This window comes from Camponotus vicinus, unplaced genomic scaffold (assembly GCF_025532165.1).
Source record: "Camponotus vicinus isolate PSW18456_S1 unplaced genomic scaffold, iyCamVici1.0 SCAF_12, whole genome shotgun sequence".
In the NCBI taxonomy this organism is placed as follows: Eukaryota; Metazoa; Arthropoda; class Insecta; order Hymenoptera; family Formicidae; genus Camponotus; species Camponotus vicinus.
Window position 1 is genome coordinate 14,531,792 of NW_028141948.1, and position 27,988 is coordinate 14,559,779.

Consider the following 27,988-nt stretch of genomic DNA (forward strand, 5'->3'; position numbering starts at 1 on the left):
AGCGCTCCTAGTACACCTCCTGCCTGCGAGGCCTTGCGGCAAATGCCGGCGGACCGTGAAACCCTCGTCTCTTTAAAACGCGCCGCCGAGAAACCGCGAAGATCTACGACGTCGACCGATCGGGATCGACGTGCGTCGCCATCATCGGGCGCCCGCTGTCGACGCGCGTCAAAGACGATTTCGAGCAAATCGGGACAATGGAATCTGGATGATGAATGGTGAATTTTGCGCGAAGTTGATATTATCTTGAGTGATTAGGATCATTACATTTGACCATGATCGATTGATGCAGGCAATGAATGTTATTTGTAGAGAAATAAATCTATAAAAAATACAGAAGTCACAGAAAATGAAAAATATGGAGACCAGTCGAAAGAATGATTGAGGAGTGTCTGATATATAATGACGCATTTTAATATCGATTAAGTGATTATTCTAGGAAAAACATTTTTCCCAATTTTTTGGACGTCTCGAGAAGAAAATTCGCGCAACAGCTTAATTAAACTGCACTGAATCGATCCGTCCCTGACGGGACATCGTGGCGCGGAAATGGTGGGGGATTCGAAGATTAGAGTCGCTCCTCCGCAAGCCGAAACTTCAGTTTAGTTTACTAACGGTCCCCGAGTCGCATCCTCCGTCGCGACCGGTACACGCGGCTGTTAAAACTCAGGGAGAAGAAAGGGAGGAAGAAAAAATAAAGGAAACGAGGCCCGCACGAGGGGCCGAAGGGATGACGTGAAGCGGCTGCGGCGACAGAAGGAAAATTCGCGACAGAAAGGAACGCGCGCTCGCATTTTCGCGCCGATTTTTCCGACTATTTGTTTCCTCTACAGAGATATTTCGCGAAGCGAAGAGGAAGAAAAATTGAAGCACGCGCACAGTACTTTAATATGAGTCTATGAGAGATTCGTCGAGGGAGGCTGCAAACAGGTGAGCGCTTGTCAATCGATATATCGCGCGATACATTAAGAGAGATGTATCTTCAAGATGCCAGTCTTTTGGCAAAATAAAAAAAAAGAAATGAATAATATCTATCTCAACGAGTTTAATATATTTTATTTTGTATATTTAAAAAAATATTTATAGTATATATAATATAGCAATTTTTAAAAATAATATTTAAAGAATTTAAAGTGTGTTAGTGCAAAATATATATATTTTTGCGAGATTAATAATCCTAAGAAAAAATCCTGTGAAAATCTCAATTATGCATTTACTTTCGATAATCAAGAAAGTAAATTTGCAAATCAATGAAGAAGAATATTATTCGAAGAAAAACATCCTTTTAACATTTATAGTTCTAACTTTTTTTTAGATAACTATTATGCAAAATTCGTTTAATACTACTATTTATAAATACCATTATATAAGATTTTTTTCTGGGAACAATGCACGTGATACATTAAATATTTGCACTCGCACGCGATGCGCGTATTGCACATTGAGGGGTCGAAGGTCTTTTTTTCTAAGACATAGACTTCTAATCTAGCGTATCTCTCTATATATAGTCATCTATTGATAGTGACACAGTTTAGCAAAGTTATCGTATGACGTATGTTTCAAATTTTTCAATACAAAACATGCAGAATTTAAGTTACGTAAAAAGAATAGGATTATTGCACTCCTTTAAAAGTTCTCGAATTGTACATGTAAATATTAGCGAATTTAGCCATTTTAAAAAGATTATTAATTTGTGAAAGAGTTAACAAAATTCTATCAATCCTATACATATAAATTGCTTTCAATTTATTTTTATAAAGTTTTTGCGTATTCTACTTATTTGATGCTGATAAGATTAGAGAGTTCTATATATTTATCGGAAGAGAAAGCATTTCTCTCTTTTGTGATATTGTGAATATCTCAGATAAATTTTTTGCGCATCTTCCTTCACGTTGCAAACCACAGTTTTGTTATGCTTGTGTTGCGATTATCGTTTTTCAACACACTTTACTTAAGACAATGTTCGTAATAACAATAGCTTATTTCCTTAAATTTTTTAGTGATTAAAATTTCGTTTCTCTTTTTGAAGAAGGGAAAGTATATAAATTATATATTTAATTATATAATATATAATTAATTGAATATATATAAATAAATATATATATATATATATATATATATATATATATATTTAATAATACATTTAATTAGACATTAAATCTGAATTTATCAAGAATTTTATTTATGTATTTATGTATTTTATATATTTTATTAAATTTATAATTTATAATAATATTTTAATTTAAAATTTATAACATTTTATTATTATGAAGCGAATATTTTTATTTTATCGTAAGTATATATAATTTTTAATGGGAAATTTTTATATTGCAAAAATTTCTCCATACTATATAAGATGTGGAAGTACGATAATCGATTCACCTTAAGCCGACGATATAAAGAATTCGAGAAAAATATAATTGAAAAAATGCACGTGATGTGGGGAAGATTAATAGCGTGCCTTCAACAAAAGCGCTTTTCTCCGACATTAAATTACCCTCTGGCGAGACGCCAGGAGTGCGGTTAGTGTATCGTCTCGCTTTAAAGAAGTTAAATTTCGAATTTATGCGATATCTCTCTCGGCGGGAAACGAACGTCTTTTAATGAACGCAGCGCATCTCTTTTAACACGCGCGCGTTCCGCGTTTATGAATAGATTTTAAAACGGGTGCTTCTACACACATGTATGTTATGCGACCTCTCGGTGAGTTTTTCTGTGTCCGTACAAAGAAACTGTTTCTCTCAAAATTAGCAACGCTGGTCGTTTATATCTTCAACATCATGCGAACCTTGATAAGATTCATATGTCTGAAATGTTTTTAGCATCCTTCTCTCTAATAAATATTGAAGTGCTAAAAGTTTTTGTTACCCGAAATAATTATATTGCCTATGGAGTGAAAAAAATTTTAATTAATTAAAATATCATTTAAATAAAGGTTTTCACAACATAAAATTGTTTCCATCACACAATAATGAACTATACGTTATGTTAATGCTAGAGGAAACTTCATTTCTCTTTAGTACTTGAATGAAACTTATATATCGGTTATTTCATTTCGTTTGAAAAGAGCATTAGCTAACGTATTTATAATACATCCGCAAATGTTCAATTTCGATTTTAGACAGTAATATATCACAAGTGTAGCTGCAACTGTAGACATTTTATTACATAAAAGCAAACGTATATCTACAGTCAGGTCAATATTGTATCTTTAAGCGCGGCTGCATTAAATGATCGAAGATGACTATACGCAACTGTTGCACTACGATTCTCATGCAGGAGATGCGTGTCGATTAGTAGACGCAAAATCGAAAGCATCGCGTAGAGCGAGAGCAGGATCGGATTTAAACGGCCAGTAAGTTGCTTTAGAACATATGATACATATGTTCAACTGCTGTCGATGTTGTATACATATTTATAATATTATAAATAACAAATTATGTAAGCGCAAAGAACGTGAAAAATTAACCGCATCGTAAAAAGATTATAAAGATTACTTAAAAAATCTCGCATATTATAAACAACAAATTATATAAGTATAAATGAACAAGAAGAATTTTTTAACCGCACCATAAAAAAAATTATCATGATCATTTGAAAATAAGTAATGTAAACTATAATACATATATACAGTACACGTGCAAACTCAATATGTGGTATTTGCGATATGGGAACTATTACGAGAAATCGAGATAAATGTAAAAAGAATTCGATACATTTCCTTTTTTTTCTCTTTATTCTACAATAATTTTAAATTTATTTTCTGTTTTGCCAAAAAAATTAAAATTGAATAAAATGATTTCGAAATAATTCTTTTTACCTTGTTTTCTGTCACGATTAAATACAACAATTGACAATATAAAAAAACTGTCAATAATCAGTGCGATAATTGTGATATCAAAATTTGTATCAGCGCATATACATTCTATAATACACCGATCCTGAACGAGAGTGGCGTACGCTTTCGTCTCGATTCGCCAGGATGCATCCGATTTAATAATGATCTCGCGATTTCACGACGTAATTTCGCGGCACAAAAGGGAGTAAATCGTGATTAGATGGCCGTGCGCGCTTTTCCGCGCGGTTTAACCCGCTAATCGAGATAAATCCTCTCGTTTTCTTTCCACGGACGTGTAGAGAGTACCCGCCGAAGTATGAAAATCCATGGTGTGAAATATCCGCATAAATACACGCATCTTTAACTAATAAACTTCCCTTATATGGTATATAATATCTTATCTCTTGATTTCCTTCTTTAGATTTTCCGATAAAAAAATTGTATAGATGCAAGAAAACATATATGCATATGTGTCTTATGGAAATGAAAGCTTTGAGAGAAACAATCGAGCTATCAAGCCGTGCATGATTCGTTAACTATTTAATGTACCGTGCTGATCTTGAGAAGGTAAATCATTATGAAAGCGTCACATATCATCCGTACTACCGAAGTCTTTATATCCGGTAAAAGTCGACGCGTTCATCCGTTTCTTTTTCTCTCGAAACTCATATGTATTAATAACTCGTTTTTACGAGCCTGCATTTTCGAGATGAACTGAACGAAGCAAATATCTTGCACGTATTCAGTACACAAAATATATATATTTATGTATATTTAAAATACGACAGTCGTGACAGACTGAAACTCGACGAAAGTTTTTCGGGAGGCAGACAAGAGTGTCGCGACATTATTGTCTTCCCGAAAAGACGGGCATGCGTATCATCATCACAAAGCGCGAGGAGAAAGAAGACAAAAAGAATATTATCTTGCGCGCGTTTTCTCTTATTCAATGCAAAACAGATGATTCACGGTCCCGTCGTCGCATTTGTACCCAGACGCGCAGGGACATTTTTAATAATAATTCTTTTCCTCCTTTTGCAGACACGCCGCTTAAGAGTCTAGAGACCATTCAGGAAGAACAAGACGGCGAAGGAGACGCGAAGATGAGATACAAGGTGAGACGCGCGTGCATTTTTTCTTCCGTGCATCTATATTTATCGTTCGTCGATATAATATGATGACGACGTAGAGACTAAGATAAGTTGGATTCGGATGTCGTCGTACCGGCTGTCTCATTAATTCAATCATCTATTCTTTAACCGATTTGAAGAGTCGACTCTTTTCCTCTTGCGAAAATATAAAGTCAAAGGAATTATTTATTTTACAGATACGTGCACGATTTTCTTTATAACATAATTACACGTATGCATAGCAGATTATTTTCTTATCTTTCATGCTTCTAAAACGATAGATATTTACTATTTACCATGCTTAGTATACTTGTTACTTGTTACTGTTCGAGGCTAAAAAAGAATATTACGAGCAAATATTTATCACGAGTTATCTTTCAACGGAAACAAAAAAATTTTAGAAATTTAAACGAAATTTTTTATCGTATATTTCTTTAACGCTTTGAGAAAGTGATAAAGAAAATGTTTAATTTCTATTAAAAACTTTACTTGATAAAGTAATTATCAAAGTCATAGCCCGAAAACTTGCAAGATTCGAGCAGAAAATGCGTAGTAAAAAGTTGCGAGATAAAATCGTCTCCAAATCAAGGAATACGTTCTTAAAATTTCATGCTAATCCTACATGTTCGTATAATAATCTCGTTTCACATTCATCTCGTGTATATATTGTCAGGAAAACAACATCACGCAATTGGAAGCGATTTATTTAAATCAATTCTAATTGTTGAATTTTTATTTTGAAGGATTATCCTGTTCGTTACTTCAACGACGATGAATCGTTACATTCAAATATTTCATCGATAATATTACATTAATTTATGAACTCTATCTAATGCAGCGCATTGAGTTTAAAAAAAAGGAATTAATAAAAAAAAGACTTGATTAAAAAAAATCGTAGAGATTTGCGATAAGTATTACATTCAAAGAATCGATTATAGATTGAGTATTCAGTCTCCTCCCACTTGTTGACAGTTTTCTTTCCGGTTATCGAATCCTTCTTCCTTCTTCTCGTTTTGCTATCGATATCCGTACTTCTCGTTCCTCGCGTTACGTGTGTGCTGATCTGCATAAAACATACGCACCCACTGCCTTGACTTATCATTATACGCGATACGTAAGGTGAGGCGCAAATGATTGCGATCTATTCCGCACAGATGTTAATACGAAGAATGGAAATCATCGAGCAAAGTATTTGCGCTACAATATAATTCGAAAAAGATCTATCTTAAAAGAATATTGAGATTTATAGAGAGATGATTTGAGAATAAACTCGGTTCTTATTTCTAAAATCATGTAAAAATATATATCATAGAAATTATTTTAGTAATTTTGCTCCAAATTTTCTAGTAATTATCTTTCCATTGATTTTTGTACTGATCATTGCTTCAGATTTTTTCAAATTTAGATATAGTTGCTATTGTAAATAATGAAACTAAAGCACTTTAAGAGATACTATATAATTATAATTATATATTAAATAATTTTATATTCACGATCATGAATTTTTGGCTTGCACAATCAGTCGATCAATCGTTATTTTCTTCGATTATAAATCCAATTAAGAGGAAAAAGTAAACTGCCGTGTTCGACTATACTTCGTTAGAAACCGCAAATAGTTGAACATTGCTGAGACCGATTGGAGTTTTCTTATTTGACGGAAAAAGAGGCCAATCGGTTGCAGGTAAAGGATAATTACAATAAGACCAGTTGCTAACAACGAATATCGCGTTTTATTCATGCTCGAGGCAGATGGTACCATTTATGGCAAATATCGATTTTCTCCTTTCGCAGGACTACTACATAGTTGATGCATTTTTCTGAATTATATATATATTATATGTAAATTGTTTCCCCAGTTTAAATGATTATAAATGAAGTAAAAAGAATGAAAAATAAGACTAAGACGAAAGTTAAAGCTAAACTACAAAATTTTAACGCTCTTAGCTTCTCGAATGCTCGGATAGATAGATAATTGGAATAATCTTATCAACTTTTTATTCACTCGTAATCAATCTACTTCCTTTCTCTATTCATCTCTTCTACTACTTTATTATCTGGTGATGGTGTGAGCTTGCACATTGACCCCATATTTTAACGAGATTACGAAAACATTATTGTTTCTTTCATCGAAAAAGTAGGTAAAAGAAGTGGAGCGTACAAATAGATCCGCAGCGAGTTGAGAATCGCTCGAGAAATTCAAGTCAATAGCGAGAAGAGTACTCGAAACGAATTCATTTCACGAACCCTTTCTCAGAAGTCATTAAGCAATGCAGTGGTTGCGCTTCGCGACTTGCATTGTCAGGGTTATCAAATATTGATCGCTTAGCGTATTCGAAATCTGAGAAAATGATGTGATTAAAACGAATTCGTCTGATCAAGTATAATCTAGTCACAAGTCATAAACTCTCTATAAATTTGTTAAGATTTATCAATTAATGAAAAATCAAGACGGAATAAAAAAAATCTGTGAAAGCACGATTTTGCAAAAATAAAGATTGCAAAAATCTTCCTCCAGTTATCTTTCTAGCAAATCATTTTTTCCAAAGATTTCGATTTAATTAGCTTGCAGTAAAGTAGACGCGGAAAGGAAAAGGATACTCCGGACAAAGAATCGCCTCGTTCGCTGAAGCTAGAAGTCAGTGACCACCTTCGCTACCGTAATTGTATTATTATCAAGTAATAGCGCGATAATGGGTTTCAAGCATCAACAGCGCGGCGACACTTATGACTCCCACATTCGTGTCGTTGAAATAGAATCCTCTCAATGAAGCATTGAGGCATTCCACTTGCGACGAGCGAAACAGCAGGACGCGATACATACACAGATACACACTGTAGACTCGAGTGTTCGTCACTTTTGAAGGTGGCCTGTGACAAACTTCCTTCGACCTAAATTTTACGACGGTAATCGCTAAAAAATAATTTAATCGCTTGTCGCCGAAGAAAAATGGCGAATACGAATTGTAACTATTGCATCTTCCTTTAAGTTTTCCATCTTATTTTATGAAGATTTTCTGTTGACACAAATAAAATGATTTTCAGCAACGCCATTTTGATATAAATATATCAGATGAATCTCTTTCACGAAGATCGTGACGAAATAAATAAACGAATGAAATACGAGTGAAATCAGATGTGCATATTCGTTGTACGTATATTTTTTGCGCGAGGAAATATTCCAACAAAAATACACCAAACATTTGTCTCTTCTTCTGAGAACAGTCTGCGAACGTAAACGAGAATAATGAATCGGTCTCGCGAAAACATCATCCGAGTCTCTCGACGGAGGAAAGACTGACGACAACGACCTGTGATACTGGCCAAATTTCTAAGTCGAGCCGTTTATTTTGGAAGTGGCACAAACGGCATATTTAAAAATGTAATTAATTTCCGCTCGCGAGAGATACGATTATAACTCATACGTAACACATCTAATTATAAGAGATTTTGATTTATATATCATTGTCAAAATAGGCAGTTTAAATTATTCCTTAGATTTTTGTTATTGCTTTTGCGCTGAAATGACACTGTTGTGAAAAATACTTATAAAGAAAATTGACATTTTCAGCGGAAAAGGTATTATTCAATCTGCACAATGCAATTATGATGATAGAGATAACGAAGGCCGTCTAGAGAGATAAATGACTTGAAACGTATAAGCAAAATTTCCTTTATACTTAGCTAATTTTACATCAAAAACATCAGTATATTTTAGGAAAGAATGGAAAAATCTTATTATTTATGGCAGGAAAGAAAAAAACCAACTGTCTTGATGTCGATGATATATTATGAAGCTTATGTCTAAAAAAATTAAAATTCATGAGACAAAGATATTAAGTCATTTACCAAACAATCTGCCAGATGTGTATGTGTACTTATATGTTCTGATGCGATCTATATTACATTTAAAAGATATATTTGTGTTGCAAATTTTTAATGCCGATTTAATGGAGATGTGAACAGAAGCGTGCAGCATACAGATTGAGCGATAGATACTCACGTGCCGTACGATGATCGGAGTCAATGTCTTTTATAACGTTTTAGATTATCTCGTACGTGATGAGCTGAAAAACTCTGACGGCAAATAAATACCGCATAGTACGTCGCCGCGGGCGCGAGTTGCTCGTGTCAGGTGCGAGTTGACTCGCACCTGACTAGAGTTAAGAATCGATTAGAAGAGTATATATCGATAAATCATGTATTTAACCGTGCTACAGAAAACCTGAACAATTGTTGTACCTAAAGTAAAAAATTCGATGATTGAAAGTTTTGACAGAAATGTATAAAAATTAATCGTACGCGTTAAAAAATTAATTATGCAAATGCTATCGGGTAAATCTCATATTTAATGAGCTCATCTTTAACTCGAAATTAATTATTTGATAAATTATCATCTCGTTACATATTTTATAGAAATTTTTAAAAATATGCGATAATAAGAAAATAAGAAGAATAATTAGCAAGAAATTACATTTTTTTGGTAGAACGAAGCAATTATGTGAAAATTAATCATCTTAAATTCAAAGATTATATCGCTATGGATGACTTGTACAACCTACTTTTCAAATTTAGAAACTCGACAAAAATACATTAGTTCTTACCATTAATTTAAATTTCATAAATGAAACTAATATTCTTCTAAAGAAAAATGATTTCGTCCGAGTAATTATGACTCTCTTGTCGGAGAGATTCATAGGAATTAATGACTAGCCATAAAACCTCATTACATGGTTCATTTTTATTGGAAATACATGCAGATTGAATTATACATTTTATTATAAGTTTATTTGCTAATGCAAAATAAAAGAAGTTTCTGATATATTTTATTCATCTATTCTATTGGACGCAAGATTTAAAACATTAATTTAATTAATATTAAAAATTATCTTAATTAATTTATTAATTTTCCACATAAATTGTGCATGAATGTACGCAAGAAAAGAACTCACATAATTTCTCACTTGATATCATAATCTGACATTGATTGCGTGAAGAAATAAAAACATTAAACATTGTCTTTGCAATTTTTATCTCTCCAAGTCGTAATTCTTACCGTGATGTAAATATGGGGAAAGAAGAGTGAATTATGCATGCTTAACCGACGGCCCTCATTGTTTATCGCATGATCCGTCATCGATCGGAGGAATTCATTTATCAACGTAATGCAAGAGATTAATTATACGCTATTCCGCGGCGGAATAAGGAGGGAAACAGTGGAGTTTCGTAGGCGCGAATAATATGTACGTGTAATCTTTCGTCGAGAGATACACCCGATGACTTCTGTTATCAACAAGTGCATATGAAAGCAGTCGTCGTTCGTCGATGATCCCACTTAATAGCAGATCGCGCGTAAAGATACGTGAAGATATTCGTCGCGATGTTCGCGAACGTGAGCCAATTCGTCGAGTACTTCCCGATTACGATCGTTGGGACGAATTGAAATTCTATCGATCCGTCGTGAAATTCAATGTCAGACGCGCTGTTAATCGCTAGGTGGGATTTACATCTCTGACTTGACGTTAAACGGTGAAATCTTACGCAAGGACGACGACGCCATATCGGAAGCGACGTTAGATGGATGACAATTACCTGGCTGCAAGGACAGCGCGATCGGTAGCGAGCAAGAGGCCGATGACAATTGCCGACTTGTGAGTGCTTATCAGTGAAAAACATCATCAATGTAAAACACATGTTCAGTTGTTGATGTAACCGAAATGTAATTTTCCTATTCGAGTTTCCGTGAATTTTCACGCTACTGCGAGGTACATAATTCATATGAATTGAATATAAAGAAGAAATTAATCCATGTGTAGTTGGCATTTTTCACGATCGTAAATTACATGTTACTCTTTATAATTGCGATCATTAAAAATTAAATAGCCATATATCATGACGAAGAAGAATGAAAGGAAAAAATAATATAATTTTGATAATTTCGCGCGTGATTCTACAAAAACATGACAAATATGAATATAAAATGAATATAAAATATAAAAAATATTATTCTATTATATTTCATTTTTAGAAGAAATAATAAATTTTAATCAATTTATGGTAAAATTTATGATAGAAAAAATAGCGAGAGTAAGAGCTGTATCTCTCTTTCTCTTATAAAATATATAATTAATAATCAATTTTTTTTTAATTTCTTAACAAATAATGAATTATATGATATACATTATAATCGATATTAAATAATTGATAAATGTACAATAATGGTACTTTTTTCACTCAGGCTTTAGAGAGAAGGCGATTAAGGAGAAGAAGGCGAAAAGTAAACAGAGAAAATAGCTAAAAATAACTAAGAATCATGGTGTGTATATGATATCTCGCAGAGAATCGCTCTGTTTAATCGAGTGTAGAGGCAGTTGGAATAACAGATACATGATTGCGCAATTCCGTACGGTTTATATACACGATAGACGGATAGAAAGAAGAAAACGAGGGAAAAAAGGGCGCCGGCGCTCGAGTATTTCTCGCGCAAAAGTCTGTCGATTCGGTAGGTCGAAGCGCGTATAATGGAAACGTTGTCGGCCGCAAGCCGATGCATCTCTACCGCGCGCGGAAAATCGGATTCTTGTCTCTCGGTTATAAACACGAAGGCGCTAATCCGGCTTTTAGAAAGCTCGAAGCGTATTACACCAACGTCAATTAGCGCCAATCGCAATTATCTAAATTGTTCTTATCATTACTCGTATTATGATCAATATATCATGTATGATTTAAGAGAAGAAAGAATCAATTAAATAGTGAAAAAAATTAATTAGTTGATGTTGATAAAATCAGACTTAAGGAATATTTTATTTAAAATCTTAAATACTTTAAGATAGAATTTCTTGACTTGAAAAAAAAACATTCTTTGTTTCGTATCTCTGTAAAGCATACAACTTTAAAAATTATTCTTTAAATTAATATGAAATGATATTTGTAAATAAATATTAAAACTCTATATTCTTTATATGATTGTATATTATAAATTTAGAAAATATGTTCACTGAAGTCATTGGAAATGAAAGGATTAATCAAATAATGCAACGAAGGAAGTATGCATATTTGTCATAAAAATTAGGAGATAACAGGTGAGACTGCCTTATTAAGGAAAAATGAAGAAATTTCAATGTCAATAATGTCAACTTGTTGATTCATTAATTTTAGTTGAGCATTTCACGTCTCTGACATTGATTATGATCCCAGATTATAGAATGCAGATACGCATACAAGGACCACCCTGGCAAAAATGAGACGTTTGTTTGGTGTTTACATGAACGTTTGTGGAAGTTCGTCGAGAGTTTAAAAACGATTAGTAAGGAGTTTGTAGAACAAAAATTGCAACACTGCAGCGTTTGATAAGCATTCAAAACCCAACAGCGTTATGTAAGTGCTCTTACAAAGTTTGAAAAGCATATAAACTCTCAGGAAACCCTCACTCAACGGTTGTTAACGCTTTAAAGTTTCTTATTTTCGCCAGAGCATTCAGTTGGCCATAATCAATATTAATTGATGTCAGTGAAGTAGAATGACTTGGGAATTGGATAATCTTTAAAGATGTGATGTACGTTAATTAGTGCGATTTTTTTATTTTTGTCTACATTAGATATAATTTAGAAATGTAAAAAGCATATTTCGAATTAGGTAATATTTTTAGCATGTTAATTTTTTTATGAATGTTTTTTAACACAAAAAGATAATTTCCAACTTAAAATAAGTACTCGAAGAATTATCTTGAAAATATAAAGAATATTATTATGTCATTATGCTTTCGTTAACTTTCCAAAGTAATTTCATAATTTGAAAATGTCATATAAATGCAAATTTTCAAATCTTCAAACTTATGGCGCATAATTTACATTATGACAAGCTGACAGTATGGGATATGCTCTCGTATAAAGAGTTAGTCGAGTATCCGAGTATTCTTAGCATTATATACGGAAGGATAATATCGAGTTCTGTGAAATCATTCTTTCCGACTTATTTCACTTACGCTAATTATGGATAGAAGCGACTGTTTTGCGCGGTTTAAATCGACAAAGTATCATCTGTCGCGGCATCAAGCTATGTGATTGATACTTTTACCTTGTCCCAGAATCGACGGAATTACTTCGGACATTATTCTCCTCGTGCCCAATATCCTGTGTTGACAGACAATTCTCGCCCCATTAAACTCGTCGAAACTATTCGCGGCAATGACGCGAAAATAAATGAAAAGCTAATGTAAGCTTATGTAAGGTTTGTTCCGACCAGATGTGCAGAGTTTAACATCGCTTGAAGAGTGAACGAGATGAGAGCGTTTTGGATGCATCGATCGTTCGATTAAAACTCATCACATTCTATCCTCATCTAATACCAGCAGAAAATTGATATATGTTAAAGATATATTTCGCTATTCTAATAAAATTCAGGATAGTAGATCATTATTATCGCGGCGATAGTCAATGTGATAGTCAATATGATAATCTTTTTTTGTTGTTAGAATTTATTTTTTTTTATTTTAATGAATAAATAAAGATGTAGTATTTAAAATTTACTTTTCCTACATTTTTATTTCTCTTACTTTCTGCGGAGAGACAATTTTTTTTCCTTGTGGAACTTTTTTTCTCAACACGTGATTCACACAAGAGTCAATCATTCTGGTGCTTCAAGGTTCCTGATTATATTTTATAAGATGCATCTGTTTGGATGGACTTTGATCTCTCACATTCCCAAGACTCGAAGAACATAAATTAAATCACATAAGATACATTACTTTTTTTAACCGAAATTATCAATCAAGTTATTTTCGTTTTGTATATTAACATCTCAAGTAACTATACATACTTTTACATTCTTCAATGGACACGTATCATGAATGAAAACAAAAAGGAAAAGAATAAAACACAATAGACGTACAATATATCGTTTCTCTTTTGCAGGTAAACGACCCAGAAGACAATGAGAGAGATGCGGGGGAGAACGCTAAAGGAAATTCTGATGTTTCGTGGTAATTAGCATTTTCTTTTCGTTAGATTAAAATCAATAATATTCTATTATTTCTTATATTAATCTTGAATCACTATTTATTAATTTCCTCATCTTCTATTGAAAATATAATTAAAGCGACTCTTTCAATATTATTTTTTATTAAAAACTTTATAAAGCCTGTGCAAACAATTTTTATATTCTTTTTTTTTATTTAATGCTTGTTAATTTTACAAAGTGATGATTAATGTTTCACTCAAACTCTGAAACTAATAATAAAAATATTGCGATAGTTAGAAATCTCTACAAATCATATATTACTAAAGTGTGGAAAATCTAATAATAGATATTCATTTTTTAATAGAATTCAGAACAGTTTGAGAATAAGTTCTTCAATTACGATATATATCACCGAAATTCTTTCTTTTTTTCAACAGGAATTATAATCAAAAAGATGAGAAGAAATCGAGTAGCAAGGAAATGAGGCTTGTGATCGTTGTTGGGCTGTTAGCAGTGACTGTCATCGCTCTCATTGTAGCACTGACGTTGCAAATGGCGATCTTCCGCAAAGAAGAGTACAAGGAGATGTGTCAGAGCGAGGAATGCATCAAGACAGGTATGTGACGCCTCATTTTATTTATTCTTTAACATTTCAAGAAAAGATAATGATAAGTATTATACGAAATTCTGTAAACTTTTATTTAAGAAAAAATTTGAGTAATCTTCTCATCAAGACAGATTGTTTTTATTAATCTGTAATAATAATCGGGATTTTTGCTCGAGATTGCGATAATGCTGAAACTGAAATATACTGAAATATAAAGAGCATAAATCCGTTTGTTTAGCGGCGCGAGTAATAGGCGCGATGAACAGATCCGTGGATCCTTGCAAGGATTTCTACAATTTCGCATGTGGCGGTTGGATCAACAAGCATCCGATTCCTCAAAGCCAGAGCTTTTGGGATCAGCTAAGTTTGCTTAGGGAGGAACTTTTGGAGAATTTAAGAATTTTACTAGAAGAGCCGGATAAGGAAACCGATCTTAAACCAGTCAAATTAGCGAGAGCCCTTTATAAAACCTGTATGGATATCGGTAAGTCCTAAGGATTAAAGTTATTGAATAATATAAATGATATGATCAAATTGACAATAATAGATATTAAGAATATTTTCAAAAAATAGATATCAAGAACTTTTGTAAAATTTTTGAATTCTTAAAGAATTAAACTATAAAGAGTATCGAAGATCGATATCAAAGAAGGAAAACAATAATTATATCTTCGCGATGCAACCGTTAACGGAACTCTAGTAATTTGTTTACAGTGGCATTCAAGCAATTGTTGTTTCGTGCAGAGATATAATGCATAAACTGACATTTACATAAGAAATAAAAAAATAAAAGAATTAACAATACATCTTGGCTCACATAATATATCATTAACATTATGGCGTTAGTCACAATGTGATAGGATAAATTGACGACTTTATTACTACGAAGAAGTAACCGGAACTCGCGTGCCTCTCTGAACGATCGTGATTATGAATCGCATAATCAATCGTGTAAATGATTTAAACAGAATTATCATCAGTTTAGATTTCTCTCGAATAACTGGAAATAAATTCGTATGAAATGTGTTACGCGCAATTTAAATTAACTAAAAAAAGATTTCGTAGCCTTCAACGATAATAGAACATATCTTTATTACGGAAAAATTTATCGAATTGCAGCGAGTGTCGAGGCCTTAGGGTTACAGCCCATTTCTCAGGTACTCGATAAATTAGGCTTGCCAAAGGATCCGCCGATGCAGGGTAATATACCTTCTCTCGATATATCGAGATTAACAGGGGTAGCACAGAGAGCGTTGGGCTTAAATCTCTTTATTAATTTTTACATCAGTGAGGACGTTAAGGACACTACAAGAAATCGAATGATGGTGAGAGTGAAATTTTATTTTATAAATTTTAAGAAAAAAGATTCATTCAATGATGGAAAATTATAATTGCAGAAAAATAAATTTGATTTTCAGGGAGATTAAAGAACCATCTTTTTAGACAAATGGAAAATTTCTTTTATATGAATATCAAAGATCATATTAATTTATAGAATACTATTTAGATTTTTTTTTTAAATTTTATTCAATTTGTGATTTCCAATATTTTTATTAATGGAATTTAAAAAAATGATAGATTTTTGCTATATTCTTTTAACAATTACTCTCAATTAAATATAATTTCTTATCATAATTGAATTGTGTTTGTTCCTTTTGAGAAAATATTTTTAAGATGCAAATATTATATTATTTTCGCAACAATGTATAAAAGAAGAAAATAAATTTCTTTTAGATAGAGCAAGCATCCCCCGGATTTAGCGAGCGTTACCTACTAGATCCACGACGATTTCAATTAGAATTGATGGAGTATAGAAAGTACATAAAGTCCATGGTCGAACTCGCAGGGGCTGGAAACATGAGCGCGAATTATGCCAATGAAATCATAGAGTTCGGCACGAAACTCGCCAAAGTAAGTTCCTTGCTTTATCAAATTATATTTTATGTGTATTAATATTTTTAAAATATATATTTATATTAAAGGCAACATACTCTCGAAAAGTTATGCAATAATCCTAATATGGAATTGTGTGACAATAATCGCGATTGAATAATCAAACATCCTTTTACCTCCGATTACTCAACTTCCAATGTGAGGATAATCATTTCAGGAGCACGTTTAATTGTTTTGAAATCCGTCCAGATCATGGCGACACCCGAGGAACGACGCAGCGCGGATCATCTTCTTCACGACGTGACGATCGATGAGCTGCAACAACTTACGGATATGCACGCAGTGCAGGTAAAGCGATATTAATTCTTTATTTATTTCCGAGCAAGAGTATCCACAACTTGCATGAAAAATAAGTAATTTAATAATATTGATAGTATGATAAATATTTTAAAGTACAATTAAATGCTGTGAAATATTAAATAGTGAGAAAAAGATATGTCGAAAAATTTAAATATATAACTCTAATCAAAATTCTCTAATTTAAAGTTGCATGAAAAAAAGATCTTCATCGAAATTGTTAGAAATGAAGTGAATTTAAAATTATAGTCAAACAATAAAAAATAATAATTAAAAAAATTAAAATTATTTTTCAAATTAATATCTATCATATACATTGAAAGATTCCTTAATGTTTGTATAAAATTATTTTTCGCAACTTGAGCTAAGATTGTAATCATGAGTAATCAAACGCGCGAATGTTGTTTCAGTGGAATTGGACGATATATCTGGAATCTGTATTCGAGAACACAAATGTCACCATAAATCCGACCGTAGATCGAGTTATCTTAATAGACCTGCAGTATTTGCAGAAATTACCAGTGCTGCTGTCCGACACGCAACCCGCCACGATAGGTACGTTTAATTTACGCGTCCTCGTCAACCAAGGGCGATTGCCACTCGGCATAATGTATATTCACCCAGCTTGTTACTCATTGCATCCAGTTGCTTTTGCTTCCATTACGACCACTAAACGCGCGAGAGAGGAGAGCTGCCTGCATTTGTAACGCGGAAGCATCCCCTTCGTGCGTTTATACATTCAAATATAATCAACGACGAATAAGCATTTCCGCTAAAATCTATCCAATCGATAATAATATATAATAATATATAATAGTATTTAATAGTATATAATAATATATATAATTATTATAATATATAATTATTGATAATAATATGTATAAATAAATAGAACAATAAGTAAAAAATCAATAAGATGAAAAGAAAGAGAAATATTGCGAACACTTTTATAGATTCAGATATATAAAGTATAGATTTTTTTTATCATAAGATGCTCTTTCTCCCCTTTATAGATACAGAAAAATAATATTATATGAATTTCTACGGGAGATAAAAAGATGATCAAAAGGGCAGAAAGATCGGAAGCTCTAAAAAAGGCGCATAGTTACAATTGCTTTGTCCGTGTTCTGATCTCGCGATGTATTTACAATTATAAAAATCCAATCGATTTTTCAGTCCGATACATCTGGTGGAGCGTGTACTCGACGGTTGCTCCTTTGACGCTGCAAAAATTTCGGGACCTCGGCTTCCAGTTCTCGCAGAAGGTCTTCGGATTGAAGGAGAAGACGCCTCGCTGGAAGGGATGCACTGGAAACGCCAATGCGAACTTCGGCATGGCACTTAGTTATATTTACGCGCAGAAATACTTCAACGAGCAGGCGCGAGAAAAGGTTCGTGCATAACAATTGCACATGATATAATTAATATGTAAGACTATAAGAAATACTTTCTGTGAATATAAAAAAATAATATCAATTATTCTACATAATAAAAATATTCAATATTTTTCAGTAAATATAAAAATTTAAATAAATGTAAATATATAAAGTTAAAATAATGTCAATTATTCTATGTAACTGATTATCATATGCCATTATCGATAGGCATTGGAGATGTTATCGGATATTAGAGCAGCATTCGATGAGATGGTTACGGAACTTGATTGGATGGATACTGGCACGAGAGCTCGAGCCCATAGAAAATTACATGCGATGAGACCGTTCGTGGGATTTCCCGATTGGATCACGGATCCCAAAGAGTTGGACAAGTTTTACGAAGGAGTACGTGTGTGTTACAAGTATCGTTTATAATTTTAATTCTGCTGCAACCTCCCTCGCAACGTCCCGATCGTTTTTTCAGGTGGAGGTAATCGATGGAAAATTATTCGAGACTTTTTTAAAACTGACCGACGTGGCGATGAAAAAGAGTTTCAATAATTTGCGCGAAAAACCCGACAGAAGCAGGTGGATATCGACGGGCACGACGGTAAACGCGTTTTATAGCGCCATATTAAATTCAGTTAGTAAGTATCCAAGTTAATCTTTCTTTCCCTTTAATTAAAATAGTCGTTTATGTCCATTATCATTTTCACAATACTAATTTAATTACTCAACCCATGAGTCAGAATTAAAAAGAAATGTGATTTTAGCTTTTCCAGCTGGTATTTTACATCCTCCATTTTATGGCAATGGATTGGAGTACGTATAAATTTTACATAGATATTTTACAGATAAGAGGCAAAATTTTCATGAACTCATGTTTCATTTAATTAGCTTTTTTATTTATGACGGATTTTCTCTTCCTCTCTAATTGTCCTCTATATTGATATATAATATTTAAGATATATAATATTTTATACAGCGACTGCTGAAAAGTCACGCTGTTTTACATTTAATAACTTTTACATCTTAATCTATAGAACACTATTCGATCTGTTAGATACATTTTTAAACAAAAATAAAGAGATATACATCTCCATATTCGAATTATCTTTATCATGTAAATCTCGAAATTCTAATATTATATATTACAGATCCATCAATTATGGCGCTATGGGAGCCATTATGGGCCACGAGCTTACGCATGGTTTCGATGATCAAGGTGCGATAATCGGCGACATGATGCATATTGCACAATATCGCTAAACTGACTATTCATTTATCTTTCTTTAGTACTAAAATACCCGCATTTGAATAATAATATCTAGAATTACACGATTTTCTGTGTCACAGGTCGCAGGTACGATGAGAACGGCAATCTTCGTCAATGGTGGAGCGACGAGACGTTACGACACTATCACGACAAAGTGCAATGTATGATCGAGCAGTATAGTAGTTATTATTTGCCGGAGTTGGGCGATAATTTCACAGTGAGTACCAAGCAAACTCGTTGTTCATTGAAAGTTTACCGAAAGAAGAAGAGTGCCAAGGTGCTTCTCGTTCTTGATTGCTTTTCAGGTGAACGGCATCAATACTCAGGGCGAAAATATCGCCGACAACGGCGGCATTAGGGAAGCTTACAGAGCATATCAAAGGCTGATTGCGCGTAATCCGTATCAGCAAGCTCTGCCAGGTCTCGTCGATTACAGCAACGAACAAATGTTCTTCTTGGGTTTCGCTCAGGTAAAAAAAAAGCGTTCTTCAAGTCAGCGAAGATAACAATTCGTTTTTATTCTGTCAAATGAGTTTTTAATGCTTTTTAGCGAAAAGACATACGAACAGATAGCTCTCTGCTGAAAAATACAAGACAATTTGTACCGAATAGAGGGAGACTAATTTAAAAGCTAATAAGTTAAGAGTGTCAATGTTATAAAAGAGAAAAGATTCTGTACACATTATGCTTAATACTTTGTTACATTTAAACTTAGATTTAAATCTAAAAATTATTCCTGTTTAAAAGTGTAATAATAAATATTTCCTCGTTTATCGAGAAACATTAAGTCTGAAACAATTTACAAACCAGATTTGCTAAGTCGGAACATAATATTATATAAAAAGTTTCTTCAGAAGCTCAGTTGTATGCTTTGAACAGCGTATAAGTAAAAGATTTCATTTTGAATCGCTAAGATCACAAGATTTCTTGTCAAGTTAATAAAAAAACTTGTTTATAAAACAAATTTACATGTATCTTAAATGAATGCACGAACTTTATGCAAATGAAGATTTCATAATTCTCGTTAACATAGGATTCACAAGATCAAAAATTATGAATATGCTAATCTCTTTTTTAAGGTCTGGTGCGGCAATTACACAAACGGAGCGCTAAAGTCCAAGGTGATAGAAGGTGTCCATGCGCCGAATCATTTTCGTGTTATCGGCACGTTATCGAACAACGCGGAATTCGCAAGAGCGTGGAGATGCCCGCTCGGCAGTCCAATGAATCCATCGCACAAGTGTATCCTGTGGTAGATATTCTATTCGTGTTATTTCGAATGGTACAAAATAACGCAATGATGCCAGAAACTGTTATTTCATTCAAGCTGAATATACATCGTGAAAGAAGAACAGTTGTTGGTGCAGTGATAATTTTAAGAAATTGTAAATAGACTGATTTACAATTATAGGAACTAGCGAGTAATTTATTATATACTCTTAGACGCTATTCTTAGCCTTAAGCTTATCATGTAAATATCACACGGTAGAGAATAATAACTTTTATAAAGAGACTTCTTCCTCCTATTTTATTGTGTTATCTTCTTTTTTTTCCTTTTTAGTACGACTTCTTTTTCCGCATTCACTTTTTTCTTTATCTTCCTAGGTGGAACATCTTCGATATCTGTTGTTGGTAATTTTACTTTGTGCTTTTTGCGAGAGAGAGATGGTTCATCGAGTTTATCCATTTTTTTCATTTTTTTTGTTGGCGAAGTGACTTGCGATGCAGCACTGTTCTCTTTTCGTTTCTTTTCGTTTTTGGAAGAGTTTGCTTTTAATAACTTTTGCTTCTTTGTTGGTTTATCATTAACAGAATCTTCTGTCTGCGACAATATATTCTTCTTCCTTTTTAAAGCAATAGTTTCTTTCAATTCTGGAATTTTCTTTTTTAAACTCTGAACATTATCTTCTGTAGTTCTCTTTCTTTTATGTTTTATTTTTAACGTTTCTTTTTTAGGATTTGTAACGTCTGTGACTTCCCAATCGCCTTCATTTTCAATAATAACTTCCTGTTTCAGTCTGAGCTTGTTCTTCCCTTTTACTTCCTTGTCTTCATCTAATTTAACTTCTTCTTGTTGTATTAAATCTTTATAGGTTTGTGTCAGACAAAGACAAGTAATTCTTGCACCACAATTAACAGTTTGCAACATATCCAAACTATGCTTGTTATATTTCCAAAGTTTGATCTCTCCAGAACTGGAAGCACTTACTAATAAGTCATTCATATGTGCGATACATTTTACTCTCATACTATGCGCCTTTGTATTCATTGTATGCACCGAAGTTCTGAGATCACAGAATTTGATTTCGCCATTCTCAAAACCAATTGCGATTAAAGTATCTTTTAAGAATTCTACGCAAATAACCTTTGAATCAAATGTAAGTTCTCTATCTATGCTAGCTGATTCTACAGAGTATACATATATATTACTATTAATAGCTAATAGATATTGTTCACCACTCGGACTCCACTTAATGATTGTTATCCACTTGGCATCAGATTTCAATTTCGGTACTAAGTTAGTAGCATAAGCTTGTCTACCTTTGACCAGATTCCATGTTCTAAGCACACCATCTTCTCCAGTAGATAACGCTAGCTTTCCTGTTGGATGAATAGCAAAAGTATTGACGGCAGAACCTTTATGCGCTGTTAGCCAGTGTTTATCCAGTTGCCAATTACCACAACGAATAGCACTTATACTTCCATCGCTACTGCATGTAAACAAGTGCGATCCTTCTGGAGTAAATGCTACGCAATTGATAGTATCTGCAAATGAAACATAAAGATCATTATTTTAGTATAAATTTATTTTGTTATATTATAGATACAGGCAAACACATAAATTTATCTATGTACCTTTATGATGCATTAATTTAATAGACTCTCTCCTAGAACGCATGTCATACAAACATACTGTTTCATCAGCACCAGCAGAAGCTAGGTAGTATTTATTACTGGAAACACTACGTATGCTTGCAACATGGCTGTGAGTTGCAAAACTCTTTTCGATGTTATATTCCTGGAAATATAAAAAAAATTTTAGCTTAAACTATTTTAATTTGAAAGGTGTAATTTAAATTATGTATTTTTATTCTTGTATTTTTTATGCCACCACTAGACGTTTAGAAATTGATTAAAAATACTGCATGATATATAACCGATACAAATTGAACATTTAGCCTGATACATGTGTGTCGAAATTTACTTACATTTACGATGTTATGGACCTTGTATCCGAGCAGATATTGCTCGTACGTTCCCACTATGATCTCAAAAGGATTCGGCAGCTCCGGATCTAAATACATTTTCCTCTTATTTTATAACTAATTCATAACGTACATTCACACGTGCTGATCACAAATTATTGCGACGTGATGCTCTCTCTCTCTCTCTCTCTCTCAAGCCTATTCGTTTAATACTGCCATCTATTTCTATTCTAGAAATTACATAGAATTACATCATATTTATTTTTCGACGCTGCCGGTAAAATCATTGCTTAGTATTTATTCTAACGAAGTATTTTTAAATAAAAAATATGTACATAGAGAGAGAGAGAAAAATATATACACATACATATACATGTATACAGTGTATTAATTGATTAAAATACATGTCATAGATTAATGCAAATTACAAACATTGCAAATCATATTTTTTTTAAAGAAAAGCACAAAATGTGATTAAGAACTATTCTTTACAAGAATTTTCAAATAAAGATAAAGAACAGTTTTAGTTTCATATTTATTTTTATGATTTTTTTTATTAAAACTGTGGAACTATTAGGCTCATCAAAACAACGTTGACAACGAATGACATACGCAAATTCGAAATAACGTTAAGAATTTTGAAACATTGAATGACATATGCAAAATCGAATTACAACATATGTGATCTATATGTTTAATTGTTATCTATGGTAACGCAGCAATAAATTCTCTTTTTATAAATAATTTAAAAAATCACTCATCTTTAGATAAGTATTGTACTTGTGTTAGATATATCACGTGATATATTTGCGTCACAAATATTTATATAAGAAGATAAGATACATGATGTTTATGACGATGTTTATCTCACATTACATTAGAGTTAACTTCAATTGCTGTTCAGTTAGTGTCGCAATTGTATTGTATTCGGTTTAAAATTATTTAACGTCCGTAATTTAGAAAAATGATCGACGCAAGAATTATCGATATTAAAGTGCAAGACATAAGATTTCCGACATCATTACATTACCATGGAAGCGACGCAATGGTATTAATATATATGTATTATTAATTAATATGTATAACGATATATTTCCGTGCTGGAAAAGTTGTAAATTATATGCTGGAAAAATTGTAAATATAATTTTAAATATAAAATATTCCTACGTTCACGATAATATAAATAATATAATTACTATTAATCTACTTAATAACATTAATATGTTTGGTTTAACCCATATATTTAATTATCTTACTTCTACTATATATATATCATTGTTAAAAAATTCTATTAATTTGTAATATTATTAATTTTTATTTGTAACAGCATACTGATCCTGATTACTCTTGTGCATATGTAACGATCATAACAGACAAAAAATATGAAGGGTATGGCCTCACATTTACTCTAGGAAGGGGAACTGAAATTGGTATGTCTATTGACCATACCTTAAATATACAGGGTGGGCCATTTTAATCTATGCACCCAAATTTCTTTGTACCTAAGACAGATACGGAAAAATGATTCAGACAAAAGTTTTATGGTTTCGAGGGGGCCATAAGATGGTATCATTGGTTTGACCTTGAAGAGTTATTTGAAGGTCACATGAAGATCACCTTTAATTTCTTAAATTGAACCTACTATTTGTCATTGCACATTCTTGTAGCTTATCTCGAGAGCTTTCCAAAACACTATAATTAAGTACTTTTTTGTTAAGTACTTTTTGAGTTATGAGGCATGAAATAATTTCTTAATTTTACATAAACCGTAAAATATCTTGTAAAATATTCATTTTTCGATTATCTTACCTTAATACTTTTATGTACAAAATAATGAGAGGAATCAATTGGTGTAAAGAAAACACATAGTTGTTTTTAAGAAAAAATATGTAATTTGCAATTAACAATTCCATATTTTTTCTTAAAAACAACTATGTGTTGTCTTTACACCAATTGATTCCTCTCATTATTTTGTACATAAAAGTATTAAGGTAAGATAATCGAAAAATGAATATTTTACAAGATATTTTACGGTTTATGTAAAATTAAGAAATTATTTCAAGCCTCATAACTCAAAAAGTACTTAACAAAAAAGTACTTAATTATAGTGTTTTGGAAAGCTCTCGAGATAAGCTACAAGAATATGCAATGACAAATAATAGGTTCCATTTAAGAAATTAAAGGTGACCTTCATGTGACCTTCAAATAACTCTTCAAGGTCAAACCAATGATACCATCTTATGGCCCCCTCGAAACCATAAAACTTTTGTCTGAATCATTTTTCCGTATCTGTCTTAGGTACAAAGAAATTTGGGTGCATAGATTAAAATGGTCCACCCTGTATGTATAGACTATTTCTTTATTACTGATAACAATTTTTATAGTTGTGCTGGCATGTAAATCCTTGTTTAAAATTATAAAAAATCAAAGAACAACGAAGATTTTTAGCAATTTTGCGTCATACTGGAGAAAATTAACATGTGACACACAATTAAGATGGGTAACGTATAATGAAAAGTGATGTACATATACATACTTATTGAAGTATATATGATGACTATATATCAGAATGTAATTTGGATATCTTAGATCGGACCGGAGAAGGGTGTGATACATTTAGCTACAGCCGCTATCGTAAACGCATTGTGGGATTTATGGGCACGTATCGAAAACAAACCTGTCTGGAAGCTTCTTACAGACATGTCGCCCAAACAGCTCGTTTCCACTATCGATTTTCGATATATGTGAGCCGAAAAATTATTTACACGAAATTGCATACTCTGACAAAATTTTGAATAAATACATCTTTTTGTAGTAAGGATATAGTGACCAAGCAGGAGGCGATAAAGATACTTCAGGACAAAATGGGAAATAAAGAGCATCAAGAATCGGAGCTGCAAGAAAAAGGATTTCCCGCGTACACAACTCAAGTCGGATGGCTGGGCTACAGTGATGCTCAAGTTGTAGATCTCTGTCAATCGTCCTTGGATCGCGGTTTTACGGCGTTCAAAATAAAAGTGGGTCAGAATTTAGTCGATGATATTAGAAGATGCGAAATAGTACGCCGAGTCATAGGCCCTGAGAAAAAATTGATGCTGGATGCGAATCAAGTCTGGGAAATCGATGAGGCGGTAGAATGGATAGACAGATTGGCGATATATAAACCTTTTTGGGTAGAGGAACCGACGTCTCCCGACGATGTTTGGGGACACGTTCAAATAAAAGAAAGACTAAAGGAAGATGTCAAGCTTGCTACCGGTGAAATGTGCGCGAATCGCGTCATGTTTAAACAATTTTTGATATTTGGGATGGACTTTTGTCAAATCGACGCGGCAAGGATTGGCGGGATTAATGAAATTTTGGCCGTATATTTCATGGCAAAAGTGAAAAACAGTAAGTTCGAAGAATAAGTTCGTAAATAATAATACTTAATTTTTTTAAGAATATTCTAGCACATAACTTATGATGCGAATTTGTAATTAATTTGATTTAGAAAAGCAAAAAATATAATGGAAAATCTTTTTTATTAGAACCAATATGCCCACATGCTGGTGGAGTAGGTTTGTGCGAAATGGTTCAACATCTTCAAATGTGGGATTACATTTGCTTAAGCCAAACCAATGAAGATCGTATGATAGAATATGTGGATCAACAACATGAACAATTTGAAGATCCTGTTTGTATAAGAAATGCTTGTTATATGCCGCCTTCTCGTCCTGGATATTCAACTAAGCTTAAGGACGAGTGTATTTTGGAGTATGCTTATCCAGAAGGCAATTATTGGAAATCTAATAGAATTGAGTGAAAAAGTTTGAAAGAAAACACAAAAACAAATTTGCAAAGAATTTATATAAACCTTTATAAGTCATTATCAAAAACACTCTGTATATCTATGTACATTTTGTAATTCGAATAAATTATAAAATACATTCATCATATATCTTTATATACAAACAATATCTTTATCATATATCTGTATATACACATAATAAATCATATATATTGTTTTAATTAATTTATGAACTTATAGTTTTTAGTAAATTTTATAATTATTTTATACTAATTTATAATAATTATTTTATGTACTTGCATAAGATGCTTCATTTATAAATTATACAAATTTTTTATATTGTTGCCATATGAAGAAACTACTATTGAACGTACTATTGCAAATAATATTATAATACTTTATAATTTACAATTTCCTAAGCAAGACTTGACATAGTCAGTCTGTAAAAAGAAGTTGGCAATGTAATAGTGTAGTAATTTTTTTGCATAATATTTGCAATATATAATAAAGTTTCATACTTACACTCACAAACCAATAGGAATTAGGTCTAAACATCATTTTCCTTATAATATTCATTTTCTCTATTGGAGAAATAACATGTAGATGTAAATGATTAACTGTATTAAATGGTGGCCAATGAAATCCTGTTCGTGTAGACGCAGGATTAAGATTCAATTTTTCTGAGATAATGTCTACTGTAGCAACAATTTTATCAACTGAAATTCAGATATAATTAAAATAATAAGATTTCATCCAATTAATATTTTCACATATACAATTGCATTATAATGTACATTTATAATATACATTTTTATAAAAGATTAAGAAAGAAAAATTTTGATTTTTTAGAAACATTTAATTAGCATAAAATAATTAATAAGTGATGAATAATTATTAACATAATGACAAATAATGACAAACAAATGTTTTACTATATAAATTATGCATTTAAAAATATATATAAATCAATAATACTTACAAAGATCAGAATCTTCAGGTTTAAGTGCTTTTGCATTGCGTATATGTTTATTTGATAATATTAAATAATGATGTGTTGATACTGGATTGATATCTTTAATACATGTGACATCATCATCCTACAATAAGAAAATCACAAAGAAATGTATATATTTCCATATATATCCAAATAAAATATCATAAAAAAAATGTGTCACATATATATATTATACATTGAATGCGCATATATTTGTTTATATGAAACAAGAATACGTACAGGAAAACCCATTAAATCAAATTAAACTTGCTTTATTTGACATTTCAAGAGCTTTCTTTTTCTAGCTGTCAAGAAAATGCATTAAAGGTTAGCTATTTGTACCTCGTAAATTTTTTCACTCGGCTCTTCATTTCTGATAATTTTACAGAAAATACAATCAATCTCCTGCTCGGCCATTGAAATTTTGTGTTAAACGAATAATGACATATATAATATTATATTATCCACTTTTTGGAAACAAACGTAAATTATTAAAACTTTCCCAAAATTCTACGTCATGTGATGACGTTCACAGTCAACAGCTGTAGTTGGGAATACATTCTGCG

General features: G+C 32.3%; 4 protein-coding genes across 9 annotated transcripts; 2 read left to right on the plus strand and 2 right to left on the minus strand.

Annotated features, from left to right (window-relative positions):
* LOC145963471 (neprilysin-11) lies at positions 1 to 20,958 on the plus strand. Of its 3 annotated transcripts, none has more exons than XM_083085446.1 (17): positions 1 to 930; positions 4,880 to 4,953; positions 13,878 to 13,945; positions 14,361 to 14,539; positions 14,769 to 15,014; positions 15,650 to 15,855; positions 16,265 to 16,441; positions 16,673 to 16,771; positions 17,191 to 17,335; positions 17,957 to 18,171; positions 18,385 to 18,561; positions 18,641 to 18,803; positions 18,930 to 18,978; positions 19,314 to 19,381; positions 19,513 to 19,649; positions 19,738 to 19,902; positions 19,983 to 20,645. In XM_083085446.1, the coding sequence occupies exons 2-17, from the start codon at positions 4,942 to 4,944 to the stop codon at positions 20,058 to 20,060; spliced, it is 2,184 nt and encodes a 727-aa protein (XP_082941572.1). In that variant the 5' UTR covers positions 1 to 930; positions 4,880 to 4,941; the 3' UTR covers positions 20,061 to 20,645. The 3 variants fall into 3 exon arrangements, with proteins under 3 accessions (XP_082941572.1, XP_082941571.1, XP_082941573.1); XM_083085445.1 differs by having other exon boundaries at positions 12 to 930; positions 20,512 to 20,958; XM_083085447.1 differs by lacking the exons at positions 1 to 930; positions 4,880 to 4,953 and adding an exon at positions 10,306 to 10,616 and having other exon boundaries at positions 20,512 to 20,958.
* On the minus strand, positions 19,926 to 22,824 carry LOC145963473 (p21-activated protein kinase-interacting protein 1-like). Its single transcript, XM_083085448.1, has 3 exons — positions 22,642 to 22,824; positions 22,289 to 22,451; positions 19,926 to 22,198 (listed from the first exon to the last, which is right to left on the minus strand). The coding sequence occupies exons 1-3, from the start codon at positions 22,735 to 22,737 to the stop codon at positions 20,961 to 20,963; spliced, it is 1,497 nt and encodes a 498-aa protein (XP_082941574.1). The 5' UTR covers positions 22,738 to 22,824; the 3' UTR covers positions 19,926 to 20,960.
* On the minus strand, positions 22,768 to 27,980 carry LOC145963477 (adenosine 5'-monophosphoramidase HINT3). Of its 4 annotated transcripts, none has more exons than XM_083085462.1 (4): positions 27,765 to 27,979; positions 27,408 to 27,525; positions 26,951 to 27,144; positions 22,768 to 22,868 (listed from the first exon to the last, which is right to left on the minus strand). In XM_083085462.1, exons 1-4 carry the CDS (start codon positions 27,837 to 27,839, stop codon positions 22,845 to 22,847), a joined length of 411 nt encoding a protein of 136 aa, XP_082941588.1. In that variant the 5' UTR covers positions 27,840 to 27,979; the 3' UTR covers positions 22,768 to 22,844. The 4 variants fall into 4 exon arrangements, with proteins under 4 accessions (XP_082941588.1, XP_082941589.1, XP_082941586.1 ...); XM_083085463.1 differs by lacking the exon at positions 22,768 to 22,868 and adding an exon at positions 26,150 to 26,868 and having other exon boundaries at positions 27,663 to 27,798; XM_083085460.1 differs by lacking the exon at positions 22,768 to 22,868 and adding an exon at positions 26,157 to 26,868 and having other exon boundaries at positions 27,765 to 27,978.
* LOC145963475 (mitochondrial enolase superfamily member 1-like) lies at positions 23,521 to 26,576 on the plus strand. The gene is made up of 6 exons (XM_083085457.1): positions 23,521 to 23,686; positions 23,966 to 24,068; positions 25,023 to 25,138; positions 25,228 to 25,382; positions 25,454 to 26,031; positions 26,169 to 26,576. Exons 1-6 carry the CDS (start codon positions 23,603 to 23,605, stop codon positions 26,441 to 26,443), a joined length of 1,311 nt encoding a protein of 436 aa, XP_082941583.1. The 5' UTR covers positions 23,521 to 23,602; the 3' UTR covers positions 26,444 to 26,576.
* Positions 27,981 to 27,988: the final 8 nt, after the last annotated feature.